Below are 16,079 nucleotides of genomic sequence, written 5' to 3'. Positions count from 1 at the left end.
GGGTTTTAGATTGAGATGATTAGATCATTAAGGTGCTAACCACGATCTTATGTTTATAGGCACTGTGGGGCTGGGGGCCAGCCTCTGGAAACAGGCCTAATGGGCCTGCTGATCACAGCCCATTAGGGTTTTATCATTAGGTTTTCTTAACCACGTTTAGATGGTTTAAACGTTTCCTTAACAATGAAGATCACAATATCTTAACTGAAATTTATTTTCAACATTCTCCCACTTGATCGAACGGTTAAGGCTAATGTTCATATCATACTAATGTTCACCCTTAGTAGTAACAGAGAGTACTGGACCAATGCGTCATCAGTAGCTTGATGCACTACTGGGACCCCATTACCCACAGTCTCACTGAAACACCTCGGTAGAACGCTTATTCGTTAGTTGAGAGTTATTATGGCCCTAAACCAGGACCTAAAGACTATCCACCAAACCCATATTAGTAACGTGCTGCTTAAACACGTTCGGCGGTAAGCCTAGTGAGCGGATCCACTAACATAGAATTAGTTCTTATGTGCTCAATCTTAATGGTTCGATCCTGGCATCTTTCTTTCACAACACGATACTTAAGGTCAATGTGTTTGGAAGCACCACTTGACTTGTTGTTACTCGAAAAGAATACTGCAGACTGATTATCGCAGTATAACGTTATAGGTTTCGTAATGCTATCAATTACCTTGAGGCCCGGAATAAAATTCTTAAGCCAAACAGCGTGTCCAGTTGATTCATAGCATGCCACAAACTCAGCTTGCATCGTCGACGCTGCAACTAAACTTTGCTTAGAGCTTTTCCATGATATAGCTCCACCAGCTAACGTGTAAATATATCCTGATGTATATTTCCTACTATCCACACATCCAGCAAAGTCAGCATCAGTATAACCCACAACTTCAAGGTTATCTGATCTTCTGTATATGAGCATGAAGTCTTTAGTGCCTTGGCAGTAACGTAATGCCTTCTTGACACCAACCAGCTGTGGCAGAACCAACCTGAATTATACCGGCTCAAGTACGCGAGTCCACTTCCGAGGGCTCCAACGTGCTTCAAACGGTATAATCCCTTGGCCTGTCGGGTAACGTCCCGATAAACCACCGATACACAGGATCAAATAAGGTTACCTCACACGAAGGTGAGTCCAGAGATACATTTACCATCACGTTTTACATTACAGAGAATTACATTACAAGGATTTCTAAAAGAGGTACGAAGTTTCAAATTCAGAGAAAAGATTACAAACTGTTAAAACTATGGTTTTTAGTAGCGGAAAACATATGCGATGATTACAACACATCGTTAAGACGGATGTCATGCTAAGCCCGAGCACGACATCGCTCGATATCACCAGTGCTGGCCGGGGACGGATCCCATTCCACGGACCAACCTTCTAAAAGAGTACAGGGCCAAGGCATGGGAAGAGTAGGGTCTTCAAGACTTTACCTGCAAAACATATAACTAGCAAGGCTGAGTATACTAATACTCAGCAAGGCTTACCCGGGATTGGGTATACTTTAGCCCATAACTAGACTCATGAAGGCTTACAATAGCTCTGGGTTTAGTTTCAGCTGAAAAACAACTAAGAGTAGATCCTTATTTTTAGCTTTTAGCTTCAAGTTCTATATGATTATCCATTCTAGATAAGCACCTATAACTAAACAAGCAAGGTAGAGTTCTTTATCTCATCCATCAGTATTACTTATCATATAGTTGCTCTTGTTACTCTGTGTGATAAAGGGATTAAGTAGTCTCAATCATCGTGAGAGGCGGACGATTCGAATCGAATTTAACGTTGCAAGGTAAACCTAACTCACACGCTTGGAATATCCAACGATAGTTCCGAAGCAACCGTTTGCCTTTCATTCCGACTCGTGGACAGGTCCACCACAAGCGACTGCAGGAACATACGCACATCACTCGTGCAGGACATACGTCTGTAGCGCGACTACAAAACCCGTATTCCTGGTTGCCCTTGCAACACGTATTTCCCCAGTCGAACTAAGTAACCAAAAGAACCAAATACATGTGGTGGGAGGTATGTCCACTCCTCGGGCCGATTGGCTACTAGGCTTACCGCTTACCCATAACTCACGGCATGTGGTTAGTACTTTCAAACACTTAACCCCGATCGGCACACACCGCGACCTTATCAAAATTCATCAACACAGACGGGGTATTACCTCAACCATGATACCTCATAAAACTCCCGTCCGGCATCCTTATAGTGATAACAGGAATGTAAACATTACAACTCCTATATCGCGCGAGTGACAGGAAATCACCCGACTTCTACCGGCCCTATTAGCATAGCAGCTAGTCGGACTCAAGTACTAGTATCCATCACATTGGTTCCTAGGAGAATGCAACTAGGGTTTCAAGCAATTCCTAAGAACTTAATGCATAGAATACGTAAATAGATATAGATTGCAGTGTAATAAAAATAGTAGGTTATGTCCGGGGCTTGCCTTTATTGGTGGGGCTGGGGTTAGTCAAGTTAATAACGTCCGAACTTTGGTTCGGGCCTTCCGAGAATTCCCTGACGAAGTCCTTAGGGTCTTCAGAACAACCTTCTTCTTGTTCCGGGATTAACTGGTAATTTCCGTCGGCGGGAGAGATCGAGTCTACATGATATGCAAGATGGAGTTCAATGGATGCATACACTTTCATTTCAATTCACGATAAAGTTGCAATTCAAATAAAAGAACATTACATTTCGACAAACAACCTAACTACCCTGTACTGGGCAGTCATTTATCGGGTATCAACCAAAGTAACTAGTTACGTTAAGCAACAAGGTGGGTTACCCTAAACATTTATTCTAACTTCATTGGGTAGCATGTTCGGTTATCTAATTGGTTGGTGTAAAGGTCTTGGCTTTAACTGATGAGGATGCATCAGGTTTAGCCGATGGATGTGCTTTGGTCATGTCTAACAGAGGCGTGTCTTAACTGAGATGTGCTTAAGTATTATCCTAAGTAACTAGGTGTGGTTGCATCGGCTGGATTACGTCAACACAACAATTGAGTGCCGTACAGCCGATAGGGTTAGCTAAGTTAGACCTATTTCAAGAATTAGGTGTAACAGAACACTAATATTATACTAGGTTGGTGAGACCACAAGTGCGAAACTAGTCTAACGAGAATGTGGCCGATAGGTGTATAGTTGATGGGTTGTACGTGACCGACTTCTTAGCCGACAAATCGGCAGATAGAAGTGTGCCGGTAAAGATTGGAAAACTAAGAATTGATCGGACACAATTGACCTATATGGAAAACAACTAAAATCAGCTTGGATTAGCCAAAAGCAAGAATCTTAAGATCTAGTGTGAAAACTCAGATAAATCGGCTGTTTAACAAAGGTTCACACATAGCCGATTCACATTTTAATCCGACAGAGTACCTAGCCGATAGGTATGTAGTCGATAAGTGTATCCTAAAGGTATGTGATCGATAAAGGCCGGGGTGTGCTGATTTTTACAGAAAAGGTCCTAGCAAGATTAAAATCTACATACAAACATTTCATCAACTACAACACAAAGGCACTTAAATTCCATAGCTAAAGAGCAGGAAAAGACTTGAAAATTTTTACACAAGACTAAACAAGAAGGACACAAGCTATATTTCAAAGATTAGCTGCAATCCAATAGGTTAACACTTAAGAACTTATGGTATAAAAAGGAATCTAAGCCTTAAATCATAAATATTAACTCATGACTAAAGCATTAATTTAATTGAAAACAGAAATTAAGTATTCAAGTTTAAATTAAATTTAAAATTGAATGTGAGTCCTAGATAACTAGAGTTATAAAGTTTGAAAACTTTAAACACAATTTTATTGCATACTTAAAAGATTTTGGCTAAAAGATCTAATTAGATAGGTCTTACTAAATAGACTTAGCAAATTTTCATATAAAACAAATTGAATTGATCAACTCTTACAAATTAAATTATGAATCAAGATTAAGTTTGAAATTTCCACATCACATCATATTTAAACAATGGAGGTTGCATAACAAAATCATGATCACATGGTTAACCTATAGGATTAAAATTGGAATTACGGATAGGATATTACATTCCCATGTCTTAGATTCAATATTGATTCAAAACTATTTGGTTTCAAATCAAACTCACTTAATAGGAGTTATAGAGTTCTAAACCTAGTTTCAAACAAAACTGGTTTTGTAATTTTTGGAATTTCCTACAATTCTCTATTGAATTTACAAGTCAAAAATATCACTCACATGAAATAACAAACATCCATTTACTTTTATTCAAAATACAGTACAAACTATCTATTTTCACAGCATGGTCATAAAACAAAAGGGATAGAATTTGAAATGAGGATTCAAGTCCAACTGGTTTCATATTTTTTTGAGTTTTCTACGATTTTCTAGGGATTTTCAAAGTTCAGCACATTGGAAAGGAAGAAAGGGCTGAAAACTTCCATTTGGACCCTTGGAAAGATTTGGGACTTTGCAATTGGGTCCCTCTGCCATGGATGACCGGTGGAGCTCGGGTTCATCCCAAATTCCGGCGATGGAGTGGTTAATTAGCAAGGGGAGTAGGGTGGGGAGAGAGAGGGCATCCGGGCGCACCGATTGGCACACTTGGGAGGAGAAGAGACGGCCGGAGGAGGGCCGTCGGCGTGAGGCAGGAGCAGCGGCGGCACGGTGGCGCGGGGGACTGGGCTGCGGCGTGGGAGAGGTGCAACGGCGTGGGGGAGCAGCTTCCAGAGGCCCCGAGGGTGCTATTTATAGGAAAAGGAAGGGAGGAGAGAGGCGCACGGCCGGGCGCCACGGCGGCGGCTCAAGTGAGCAGCACCGGCAGCTCGGGCGGGCGGCGGTCGGCGCGTGGCAGCACGGGAATGGGCGGGGAAAGAAGGGATAAGGTTGGGGGAAGGGATAAGGCGGCGCCTGGGAGTGGAGAGGGGGCAGGGGGGCTGCACTGACGCCGGTGCTTAAAGAAGAACGGCGGCGGCGGCAGTGAAGCAGAAAAACAGAGGAAGCAGCCGGAGGAAGAAGGGTAGGAGAGCGCCAAGGACCTGTTTGCAATTTGCAAAAACTTCAAGGGCCTGAAAGAAAGACTAAATTTCCCACTGATACAGGGCTCTAATGAAGAAATGACCAAAATGAAAGTTGTACAACTTTTCAAGCTCTACAACTTTGCTTTAGGGTTTGAACTCCAAAACTCAAGGTATGCAACCTTATTTTGGAAACTTTGAACTAACTTTAAATTTTATAAAGACTTGTCCTTGTTACATATTTTTCACGCAACTTGGGCCTAGGTGCAAGTTTTCAGAACTGTCATGATTACTTGCATTCTTATAATTTGGCCCCTAGTAACTTTTGAAAATTACTTTTGTAAATCAAATATTTGCGTATAAGGACTTATACTTTTATAAAATTACATAAATACCCTTGTTTTTACCACTTTACCCAAAATTTTTACACACTTCAACATACACATTTCCAATGAAACTTTTGGATAAATAAATATATTTTTACAAGGGTTAAAACAAGGAAAACATGTTTACAAAACCACTTTCACTTATTTTGAAATTACCCTAATCCAAATACATTTTGCAAAAACAACCCTATGTTTTTCTGTAATTACAAAAATACCCTTTTTACTTGTATTTTAAATTTTTAACAGTTTCACACAAACACACAAAAGTTTTATACTAACAAGCGTACACTTCACACTATCAAATTATAAGCCTAGCTTACAGATACATGAACTGTCACACCAGTGGACCTTCCCAGGATTTTTCTGATATCTTCCAAACATTCCGGTAGCAAAAGCCAAGTCAGGACGCGTACAGACTTGTGCATACATCAGGCTTACGACAGCTGAAGCATAAGATATGTCCTTCATCTCATCTGATTCCAATTGGTTTTTAGGACATTGGGCTTCATTAAACTTATCGCCCTTCGCTAATGGAACAGGTGTGGCCTTACTCTTATCCATATTAAATCTCTTAAGCATTTTCTCAATATATGCCTTTTGAGACAATCCTAGTACTCCTTTGGTCCTATCTCGGTGTATGTCAATGCCTAGAACATAAGAGGCTTCACCAAGATCTTTCATATCAAAATTGGATGAAAGAAATCCCTTTGTCTCATGCAGCATACGCTTATCACTACTCGCTAATAGGATATCATCCACATAAAGCACTAGAATTATAAATTTACCACCCTTTATCTTAGTGTAGATACAATTATCCACATCATTCTCCTTAAATCCAAATTTCTTAATCACTTGATTGAATTTAAGGTTCCACTGTCTTGACGCTTGCTTAAGCCCGTAAATAGATTTCTTAAGTCTGCATCCTAAATGTTCCTTGCCCTTCACAACAAAACCTTCCGGTTATGCCATGAAGATGGTCTCATCCAAGTCACCATTCAGGAATGCAGTTTTGACATCCATCTGATGTAGCTCTAAGTCATAATGAGCTACTAGCGCCATAACGATTCTGAATGAATCTTTCTTAGACACAGGGGAGAAAGTTTTATTATAATCAACCCTTTCCTTTTGTGTAAAATCTTTGGCTACAAGCCTTGCTTTGAATCGTTCGAGATTCCCTTTAGAATCACGTTTAGTCTTGTAGACCCATTTACAGCCTACTGGTTTGACTCCATTAGGAATATCTACCAGATCCCAAACATCATTGGAACTCATGGACTTAAGCTCTTCTTCCATGGCCTCAACCCATTTGGCATAGTTCTCACATGATACTGCCTCTCTAAACGTGTTCGGATCACCAGCTTTCCCAATATCATACATATCTTCACTTAAGTATGTCTCATAATCAGGGAAAACTATCTTTTTCCTAGCACGCTGTGATCTTCTTAATGGTTCTACAGGCTGAGGTGCTGGTTGAGGTGCAGCCTGAGGCACCTCGACAGGGTTCTCATCTTCAGCATTAGGCGCCATTTGCTCAGCTTGTTGTTCGCTCGCAGGCTCAGGAGCTACTTCAACAAGCGGAGTAGCGCTAGTACTCTGAACAGGAGGCGTAATCTGATCAGATGGTGTACTCTGAACGGAAGGAACAAACAACGGCACTAACTGAGGTGTTACTGTTTCTTGAATTACGGGGATAGGAAGCTCAGCCCGTATTTCTTCAAGATTAATTTCCCTCCTCGGAAAGCTCCCACTGATTCCTGCATCCTCTAGGAATATAGCCTGCCTGGTCTCAACGAACTTAGTGAGGCGATCAGGACAGTATAATCGGTATCCCTTAGACTTATCAGGGTATCCGATAAAATAGCAGCTCACCGTCTTATTATCTAATTTCTTTTGCTGTGGATTAAATAACTTAGCTTCGGCTGGACAGCCCCACACACGTAGATAATTAAGCGATGGTTTCTTCCCAAACCACAACTCATAAGGTGTTTTTGGCACGGATTTGGAAGGAACACGATTTAGTATGTGCGCAGCTGTTTTTAATGCTTCCATCCACAGCTCCACAGATAAAGTAGAATAACTAAGCATGCTACGTACCATGTCCATTAGTGTACGATTATGACGCTCAGCAACTCCGTTTTGCTGTGGTTCGCCCGGCATACTATACTGGGCCTTTATACCATTCTCTTCAAGATACTTAGCGAATGGTCCAGGTACTTGGCCGAATGGAGCATGTCTCCCATAATATTCACCACCTTGATCCGATCTCACTAATTTAATAGTGACATTATGCTGATTTTCCACTTCAGCTTTGAATATTTTGAATTTATCTAATGACTCGGATCGATCACGAATGGGGTAAATATAACCATAACGAGAGAAGTCATCTGTGAAAGTAATTAACGAGTCAAAACCATCAACAGACTTTACTGGGAACAGGCCACAAATATTAGTATGAATTATTTCTAATAGGCCCGAACTCCGAGTAGCTCCTTTCTTAATTGTCTTAGTGAATTTTCCCTTAATACAATCAACGCATTGTTGATCTAAGTTTGAGAGATCTAATGAATGGAGTATCTCTTCTCTTATGAGATGCTCAATTCTCCCCCTCGAAATGTGGCCCAAACGACAATGCCACAATTTCGAAGAAGTCTCATCATCACGCTTACGCTTATGCGTTACATCATCCACATTCATTGCAGAATAAACATTATCAAGAGAGAGCAAATAAAGATCGCCTTGCAAATGACCAAGGCCCACACTTAAATTATGAAATTTAATGTTGCACACTGAGTTGCCAAACTCACAAATATGTACCGACTTATCTAAATGCGAAACAGAAATAAGGTTTCTCTTCAAACTGGGAATATAAAGAACATCATGCAAACTAAGGTTGAAGCCGCCTGGTAACTCCAAATCAAAGCTCCCAATGCCTTCAACCTTCACTTCATTGCCATCAGCCACTCTTAGGCTTCGCTCCCCCTCTCTTATAGTTCGGATCGAACTGAATACCTGCAGTGAATTGGAAATGTGCACAGTGGCACCTGAGTCAATCCACCAAGTATTAGGAGAAAAATTCACTAAGAACGATTCATCAATAAAAGATACATAATCAGTAATTGTACCTTTGTTCTTAAGCCACTCCTTAAATCCATGGCATTCCTTCTGCTCATGTTTAGATGACTTGCAGAACTTGCATAACCTCTCATTAGAGGTCTTCTTATGTGACACGGCCTTGCTCTTATGGCCCTTAAACTTATTCTTATGCTGCTTGTTGCTGCCAGACTCAGCCTGATGCTTAGGAGTGTTGCTCATGCTAACACGCCCAAAGCGCTTGCTGACCATGTTGACAGCATCCTTCATCCTTTCAGCTTTCTGCCTTTCTTCTTCCTCAACACAGTAGCTAATGAGCTCAGCCATGCTCCAAGTCGCCTTCTGAGTGTTGTAGCTTATTTTGAAAGGACTGTACTGTACTGGCAGGGAAGTCATGATGAAGTGCACCAGAAAATCATCAAAGATAGCCATATCCAGTGTCTTCAGCTTATTTGCCATGTCACACATGCTCATAATGTGCTCCCTGATTCCACTTTGCCCATCATACTGTGAAGTCAGCATCTTCATGATCAGGGTGCTAGCATAAGTCTTGGAAGAACTCTTAAAGTTCTCCTCCACCTTGGCAAGGTATGCCTTGGCGCTCAGATCATTACCATCCTGGTCCTTATCAGGAATAGCACCACAGATGGACGGAGTGATTGTGTTCTTAATGATCATGTTGGCCATCCTGTCTGATCTCTCCCACTTCTCAAGGGCAGTACGATCACCATTGGGATCAGTGGGCTCTGCTAGCTTGTCTCGACGTAAGGCGAGATCATACTCACACACAGCAATGGCAACATTAACATCTTTATACCAGCTTGGATAGTTGGTGCCATTCAGTGGCTCAATGGATTTCAGGTAGCCCGTCACAGTGTTCACTGAAAAATTGTGAGAACAATAACTTCATTAAACTCACAATTAAGATGCGCATAAGAAGTACGATGGTCTGATTAAAATCATACATAAATTTCAATTTGCATCACCAATGGGGAAAACAAACAAAATTTATCATTAAACTCATAATTAAATCAACGATGGTCAGAATTAATTATGAGTGCTCTAAATAAACTTCCTGATGGTTCCATTTAAATAGAGTGCATCTTAATTGCTTATGGTGGATGAACATAATTTTCAGCGAATAAATACAACTAAAACAGGATTAAAAAACATTTACATAACTCATAGAAATTAATTAACATAATACTGGTAATAATAAGTGCAACAGAAATAATTAAAACTTTAAACATAACAGCAATTATCTTGAGCTTTAAACATAAGAAACAGTAAATAAAAGACTTTAAAATTAATTTGGGCTAAAACTCATAAACAGCCCAAAACATCCCTCTATACGCGCAGCCCAATCTGCACATTTGGCCCATCCCGCGAAAACCCTAATGCGGGTGAATCTGAATGCTCCATTCCGATCGAACGGCCAGAAACTCACGGCAACTCATATAAAAACATTCGGTCGGAACGAAACCCTAACGCACACCTCACTTCACTTCTTCCTTTTTCCCGGGCAGTGCGCAGGTGGCGCTGAGAGGCGGCGCGACGCAGCGCGGGTGGCCGGGCGGCAGGGCGCAGGCGCGCAGGGCTGCCGCGCGGGGCGGCGAGTTGGGTGGCACTCGGGCCCAGAGGCGAGCGGTGCCAGCGCGTGGAGCATCGTGGGACGGCGCGCGGGCCCAGAGGTGAGCGGGGGGTGGCGTGCGGGGCGGCGCGCGGGCGGGCCCAGCAGCGCGCACAGCGGCGCTCGGGCGGGCGCGTGGAGTAGCGCGCGGCTGGCGCTCGGGGTGGCCGCGCGGGGTGCCACGCGGGGCGGCGCGCTGGCGCTGCGCGCGCGGGCTGCCGCGCAGGGTGATTTTCTTTAAGTTAGGGTTCATCACGGGATTTAGGATTTTCTTAAATCGATCTAAGATTTGTATTCTCTGTTCCTCTCAATGCTTACTTATGCATCTTGTTCATGATTTTTGGATCTAATTTTGAGGAAATCAAACATGAACGGAGATCTAATTTGGGAACAGATTAATTAGCAGCGAGCCGTAACCTTAATTGCATAGCTAATCATCAATTTTGTCTCGGTTTAACCATGAATTAGAATAAATGTTAAACATTTGCATCTAATCCAAGACACTTAGCATTAACAGATCAAGATTAAACTTAAACTTGACAGAAACCGAATTAGATTAGATCTAATCTCGTGATCAGAAAACTAATTAACCATGATTTAGATCTAATCAAGCATGATTAACACATAAAAACCTTTCTGCAGAAACTAATTGCGTCTAAAAAATGAATCAACCTTAACTGTGCAATATGATCTAATCTGCACAGCACCTTTGCATCTTAAACCGACGAAAACAGAGGCATAAATATGGCTCAAAAATTGACTGTGCATGACTAGGTTAAGATGGCTCATGATACCGATTGTTAGAATTTGCCAAAATTTAATATTAGTGGCATGTTACCCAGAAACTTAACGTAACCTAGTTCATGACAAATCAATCTAATACGGAATAAACGGTAATCATTATACCAGCGTTAGCAGTAGTAGCAGCCATTTACGCCTGATCCGTAGAAGAAGTAGGCGTTCTTGTCGGTGTAGGAGATGCAGTGGCTTATTGGCGTCCTCCAGGCGCCAATGGGAGTACTTGGTCTTCCAAACCCCTCCAATGCCCTTAGCGATCAGACTAGCGGTGGCTAGGGTTTTAGATTGAGATGATTAGGTCATTAAGGTGTTAACCACAACCTTATATTTATAGGCACTGTGGGGCTGGGGGCCAGCCTCTGGAAACAGGCCTAATGGGCCTGCTGATCACAGCCCATTAGGGTTTTATCATTAGGTTTTCTTAATCATATTTAGATGTTTAAATGTTTACTTAACAGTGAAGATCATAATATCTTAACTGAAATTTATTTCCAACACAAGTTTGTTAAATCAAGGTTCCACCTCAAGCCTTTAATTCTCCTGTCATCCATTTTGGTATCCGACAAAAAGAGAATGTCCGGATCCTCCTCCTTCCGAAGATTCAGAAGGCCACAAATTGCCAGGGCGTTTTCCAACCCCGGCAATTCCATGCTGTAAGTTTCATTGGTTCTCTCAGGGCTGCTCCGGCAGCCCCGCCTTCACATTGTCAGCTGATGCAACCAGCTCCTGCTCCGTCCTCCTGCTCCTCTTCGACTCTCCCAGCTCCTCCTCCACATCCTCCTCCAAACTCCTCTTCCTGGACTCCTCAGGAAAGGTATTCACTAGATCACCACCGTGGCTCGCAGGTCGTGCCTTCTTCTTGTACGTTTTGCGAGCCCCTTTGTTGCCATTACTTGCCTCCACACCATCGCCTACCTTCGCTCCAGCCGCAGCTGATCCTGCCTTCTTATCAAGTGATCCACGTTCATAGGATGCATGGTACTGTTCACGTGCTCACTCTCCACACCTCCCCCAGTCTCCTCTGTACCAGCTCGCGGCGCTCGCTTTCCTATCGCAGCAGTGCTATCATCATCCGCCACCACAATATCCATATGATCGCTAGACGAGGCCCCCTCAACAATAGAATTAATGAGGAAGTTTTAAAAAAATATCGCTCCTTTTCCCTGCTCCTCAATCAGGGACACGTTCTCATCTTTTGCCTTGAGTGGACTAGTAACCTCATCCTTCTCTCCATCTTTTCTCCCAACCACTCTCCCACCTTCCTCATTGCTTTTCTTCCAAGACGGCGCATCGCTGTGGGAGCCATTTGATCTCCATCGCCCACCTGAACCCTCCGACCTTCCATGACCTGCATTAGAGCTAGGTCTCCAACCAGCACTCCTACCCTTCTCCACCCTTCTTAGCGCCTCTCCATCAGTTCTCCCACGTGGAGGGATGAAATGCAGTGACTTGTCAAACTGCCATGCCTCCCCCTCTTGGAGATGAATAGAACACGTCCTCTCCGTGTGACCAATGATCCCGCAAATATAGCAAAAGTTTGGGAGGTATTCATACACCAACGGGCACCACCTATCTGGGTTCCCATAATCATCATCCACCGTAACCCCACGCATCAAAGGTTTACGAATATCTAGCCAGACATGAACCCTGAGAAAACGCTTGATCGGCACATCCCCGTCCTCCATATCCACCAACATAAGCTCGCCAATCTCCTTCTCGATGGTCATGCCTGCCTCCTTGTTCCTCAGGCCAATAGGGAGATTCATGATCCTGATCCAAATCGGAACATACACGAATTCAATCTCATCCAGCGTCTTCTTCCTATCAACATCAGCCACCACCAGGAGTTCCTTCAAAATCATCAATGGTCCCTTATCCAAAGCCTTCTTCTTCCCCGATTCTTGAAAAAAGGTGATCAAGAATTTATTTTCCCTAGCGATCTGCATTCAATGCCCTTAATAGGCACCACACCTTCCCAAGCGCCTGCTCCACTGTCTCAGCATGGATCAGCTTCTCCGACATCACCTTCCCCAACACCTGAACATGTCCCCCACTGCCCTCAGTTGCTTTCCCCTTCGATCCAATCTTCAAACCCTTCTTCTCCACCGCCGACAGCCGCAGGTTCCTCATCAAACCTTCCACACCCTCCATGGCTTCGTGCACCCAAACATCACCTCTTGCATAGCAGGGCTCAACACACCCGGCCACCATCACCACAAAACCCTAGGCTAGCAGATGGGGTTTAGGGCTGCGAAACGTAGAATATGGTGTGGATCTGATGGCGTGGGAACTGGGAGGATCCAAACACCACGTCAGTGTGGATCACATGTGGTGGAGACGGAGAAGGGAAGGGAAAACTATGGCGACAACGATGATCGCCTCGAGTCGCCTATGAAATCCTAGGCGCCGAGGAAAAAAACTAGAGAGGGCCCAACCACACTTGTTTATATGCTATATTTCTACTATAGAGAAGTAGCGAAAGAGCGTGATATAAGTTACGGAATATAAATATAGCTTGGTGGTGTATAGAATCAATTTCTATCTCCTACCATATAAATTTAGGATAGACTTATATCTAAATTTTAGAAAGTGGTGGGATGTCAAATTCTAAGCCAAATAACCTAGTTTATTAAGTAGATTTCAATTCCTCGAAAATAAGAGGATCCAAATGCCCTTACCTTGTTTTCAGCCTAAAGTTACAATCCATATATAATCCTTACTCGGAGGAAGCATGCACCGCTAAGCACAAAAATAATGTTTGCGTGTCGTCCAGTAAGATGAGTGAGTCCCTAAGATTAGCTTTGTGTGCCCCGGAACGTTTCAAATAAAAGCAGATCAAAGAGGACACAAGCCAATCACTAATGTAATCTTGTTCGTATTATTAACACCATATCAATGGCTAATGGATGGAGTCTAACAAGCAGAAACCCGATGATAATTAATTGTGAAACCGGAACTACTAGCCTGCACAGATTAGCACTGACAATTCTAGAGTTAAGAACCATGCGTGCTCGATTTTAATAAGTATGCTTGGGTGGAGAATTGAAGCCGATCGATCGTGCTGCAGGCCCTGCAGCAGGTAGATCAACAAGCAGCGTCGTGCAGTACAGTTTCGAAGTTCAGTCGCCAACACAGCACCCTTCTGCATTCCATCCATGCATGCATACATGCTGCCACTAATGGCGACCAGCTCTGCTGCTACATTATAGGGCCGTGCCAAGTGCCATGGTGATGTGAACCCTCGCCGCAGAACCGCAGGCCGTAAGAGAAGATAGAGAGCGCTGGAGTAATCTTAACGTGGGTCTCCTGGGCATGATGTATTGGCTAGTAGCCATGGCGTCCAAATGCGCCCATCGCTTCTCCTCCGCCTCGTCGTCGTCCTAGCCGCCACGGTCACTAGCTTCGCACTGGCGGCGGTGGCGCCGGCATTCGACGACAGCTACGAGGCGCAGTATATGGCGCGGATGGTCATCATCTCAACCGGGGGACGGAGGTTAATCTCATCCTCGATCGAAGCTCCGGTAAGTTCTTGCAACCGTGCATCCAATTGCCGATGACGATGATGACGACAACGACGGTCGTACGTGACCGTGCAGGCGCTGGGTTCCGGTCCAAGTCCATGTACGGGTCGGGGCTTTTCCACATAAGACTGAAGATCCCCTCCGGGTACACGTACGGCCGGAGTCGTCACAACCTTCTATGTGAGCTCCATCTAATTGCATTGGCTACTTAACCTTCTTGATTACACGTTCATGTAGTGATGATCAAAACTCGTTAGCTAATCTATTGTTGATCAGTGCGTTATCATTAATAATTCGCTTCTTTCGATCTCCTGTACATTCCCAGCTTATTTCACAGCCGGAAAATGGTGGCCACGACGAAATCGACTTCGAGTTCTTGGGCGACAAGGCCGGCCGGCCCGTGACCCTCCAGACCAACCTCATCATCGACGGCAGGAGCTACAGGGAGCAGCGGCTGCGCCTGTGGTTCGACCCCGCCGCCGCCTTCCACGACTACAAGATCCTCTGGAACGCCTACCAGCTCGTGTAAACCTTTTCACTCCCCGTTCATCTTTGCTAATTTCCTTCACTCCCCGTTCATCTTTGCTAATTTCCAGATTTCTTTCTGCAGTAATAAGTAAAGTCCTTGGTCAAATTTTATCGCAGGATGTTCGTGGACGACACGCCGGTGCGGGTGCTCAGGAACCTGACGGCCGCCGTGCCGGGGTACAGGTTCCCGTCGAAGCCAGCGATGCTGATCCGCGGGAGCATTTGGGACGGCTCCAGCTTGGGCGACGGACGGCGGCCGGGCCAAGGTGGACTGGTCCAGGGCGCCCTTCACCGCGGCCTTCCGCGGCTTCAACGTCGACGCGGCCTGCGCGGTCGGCGACGTGACGCCGCCGTGCTACGACGACCCGGCGGCTCTGTGGTGGAACGGCCGCGAGTACGAGGCCCTCTCCGACGCGCAGCGGGCGGCGTACGAGGGCGTCAGGAACAACAGCATGGTCTACGACTACTGCACGGACGAGCTCCGGTTCAACAGCCATGTGCCGCTCGAGTGCAGCTACAATTGAGGCTACAGTTGGATCGAATTATTAGCCAGTTAACATGTGAACAATAACTCTTTTATGTAGTTCATGTTGGCAGACAGAAGAAGTAAACGGTGTTTATCTCCATGCAAACGTTACTACATGTCTACATATATATGCTAGTGTGGTAAAGTTGAACTCTTAAGCTTGCTTATGTCGTCATGAGTCGGTATACGCTAAAGTCGTTGGTGTAATATACTCAAGTGTGAAATTGGGAGCTCAAAATGTTATATTTATTAAAAAGAACGAAGTAAGTTAAAAACTAAGAGCATCTCCAAGAGTCTTTCTAAATTTCACTCTCTAAATTATCATTTGAAGAGCTTTCTGCATAAAAATCACTTTCTATATATTTTTACTCTCCAACAGTTTTTCTATACGTTGTGTACACTCTAGAAAACCATTTTTGTTATCTATTTTTGATGAACGAGAAATGCGGAATGGAGGATAGCTATATTTGGATAACCACTTAGAGAAGCCGTTGGAGGGTATTTTTCAATTAAAATCTCTATTCCTAACAATGAGGAAAGATATAGAGAATTTCTTGGAATTGCTCTAAGTACGA

At 43.9% G+C, this 16,079-nt stretch overlaps 1 protein-coding gene and 1 pseudogene across 1 annotated transcript; one reads left to right on the top strand and one right to left on the bottom strand.

Annotated features, from left to right (window-relative positions):
* Nucleotides 1-8,364: 8,364 nt before the first annotated feature.
* On the bottom strand, nucleotides 8,365-11,062 carry LOC112890377. The gene is made up of 3 exons (XM_025957278.1): nucleotides 11,038-11,062; nucleotides 8,534-9,382; nucleotides 8,365-8,420 (listed from the first exon to the last, which is right to left on the bottom strand). Exons 1-3 carry the CDS (start codon nucleotides 11,060-11,062, stop codon nucleotides 8,365-8,367), a joined length of 930 nt encoding a protein of 309 aa, XP_025813063.1.
* Nucleotides 11,063-14,273: 3,211 nt separating this feature from the next.
* On the top strand, nucleotides 14,274-15,502 carry LOC112890376 (annotated as a pseudogene).
* Nucleotides 15,503-16,079: the final 577 nt, after the last annotated feature.

Source organism: Panicum hallii, chromosome 4, assembly GCF_002211085.1.
Source record: "Panicum hallii strain FIL2 chromosome 4, PHallii_v3.1, whole genome shotgun sequence".
Taxonomy (NCBI): domain Eukaryota; kingdom Viridiplantae; phylum Streptophyta; class Magnoliopsida; order Poales; family Poaceae; genus Panicum; species Panicum hallii.
Note: the sequence above shows the minus strand (reverse complement) of the source record. Positions and strands in the feature narration are given on the sequence as shown.

Coding starts and splice junctions, on each gene's coding strand:
- LOC112890377 (XM_025957278.1), bottom strand. CDS start 11,062: ATGGCTGCTACTACTGCTAACGCTG. Junction 9,383..11,037: donor TGCTACTACTGCTAACGCTG/GTATAATGATTA, acceptor ACAATTTTTCAG/TGAACACTGTGACGGGCTAC. Junction 8,421..8,533: donor GGAGTGGCTTAAGAACAAAG/GTACAATTACTG, acceptor AATTCACTGCAG/GTATTCAGTTCGATCCGAAC.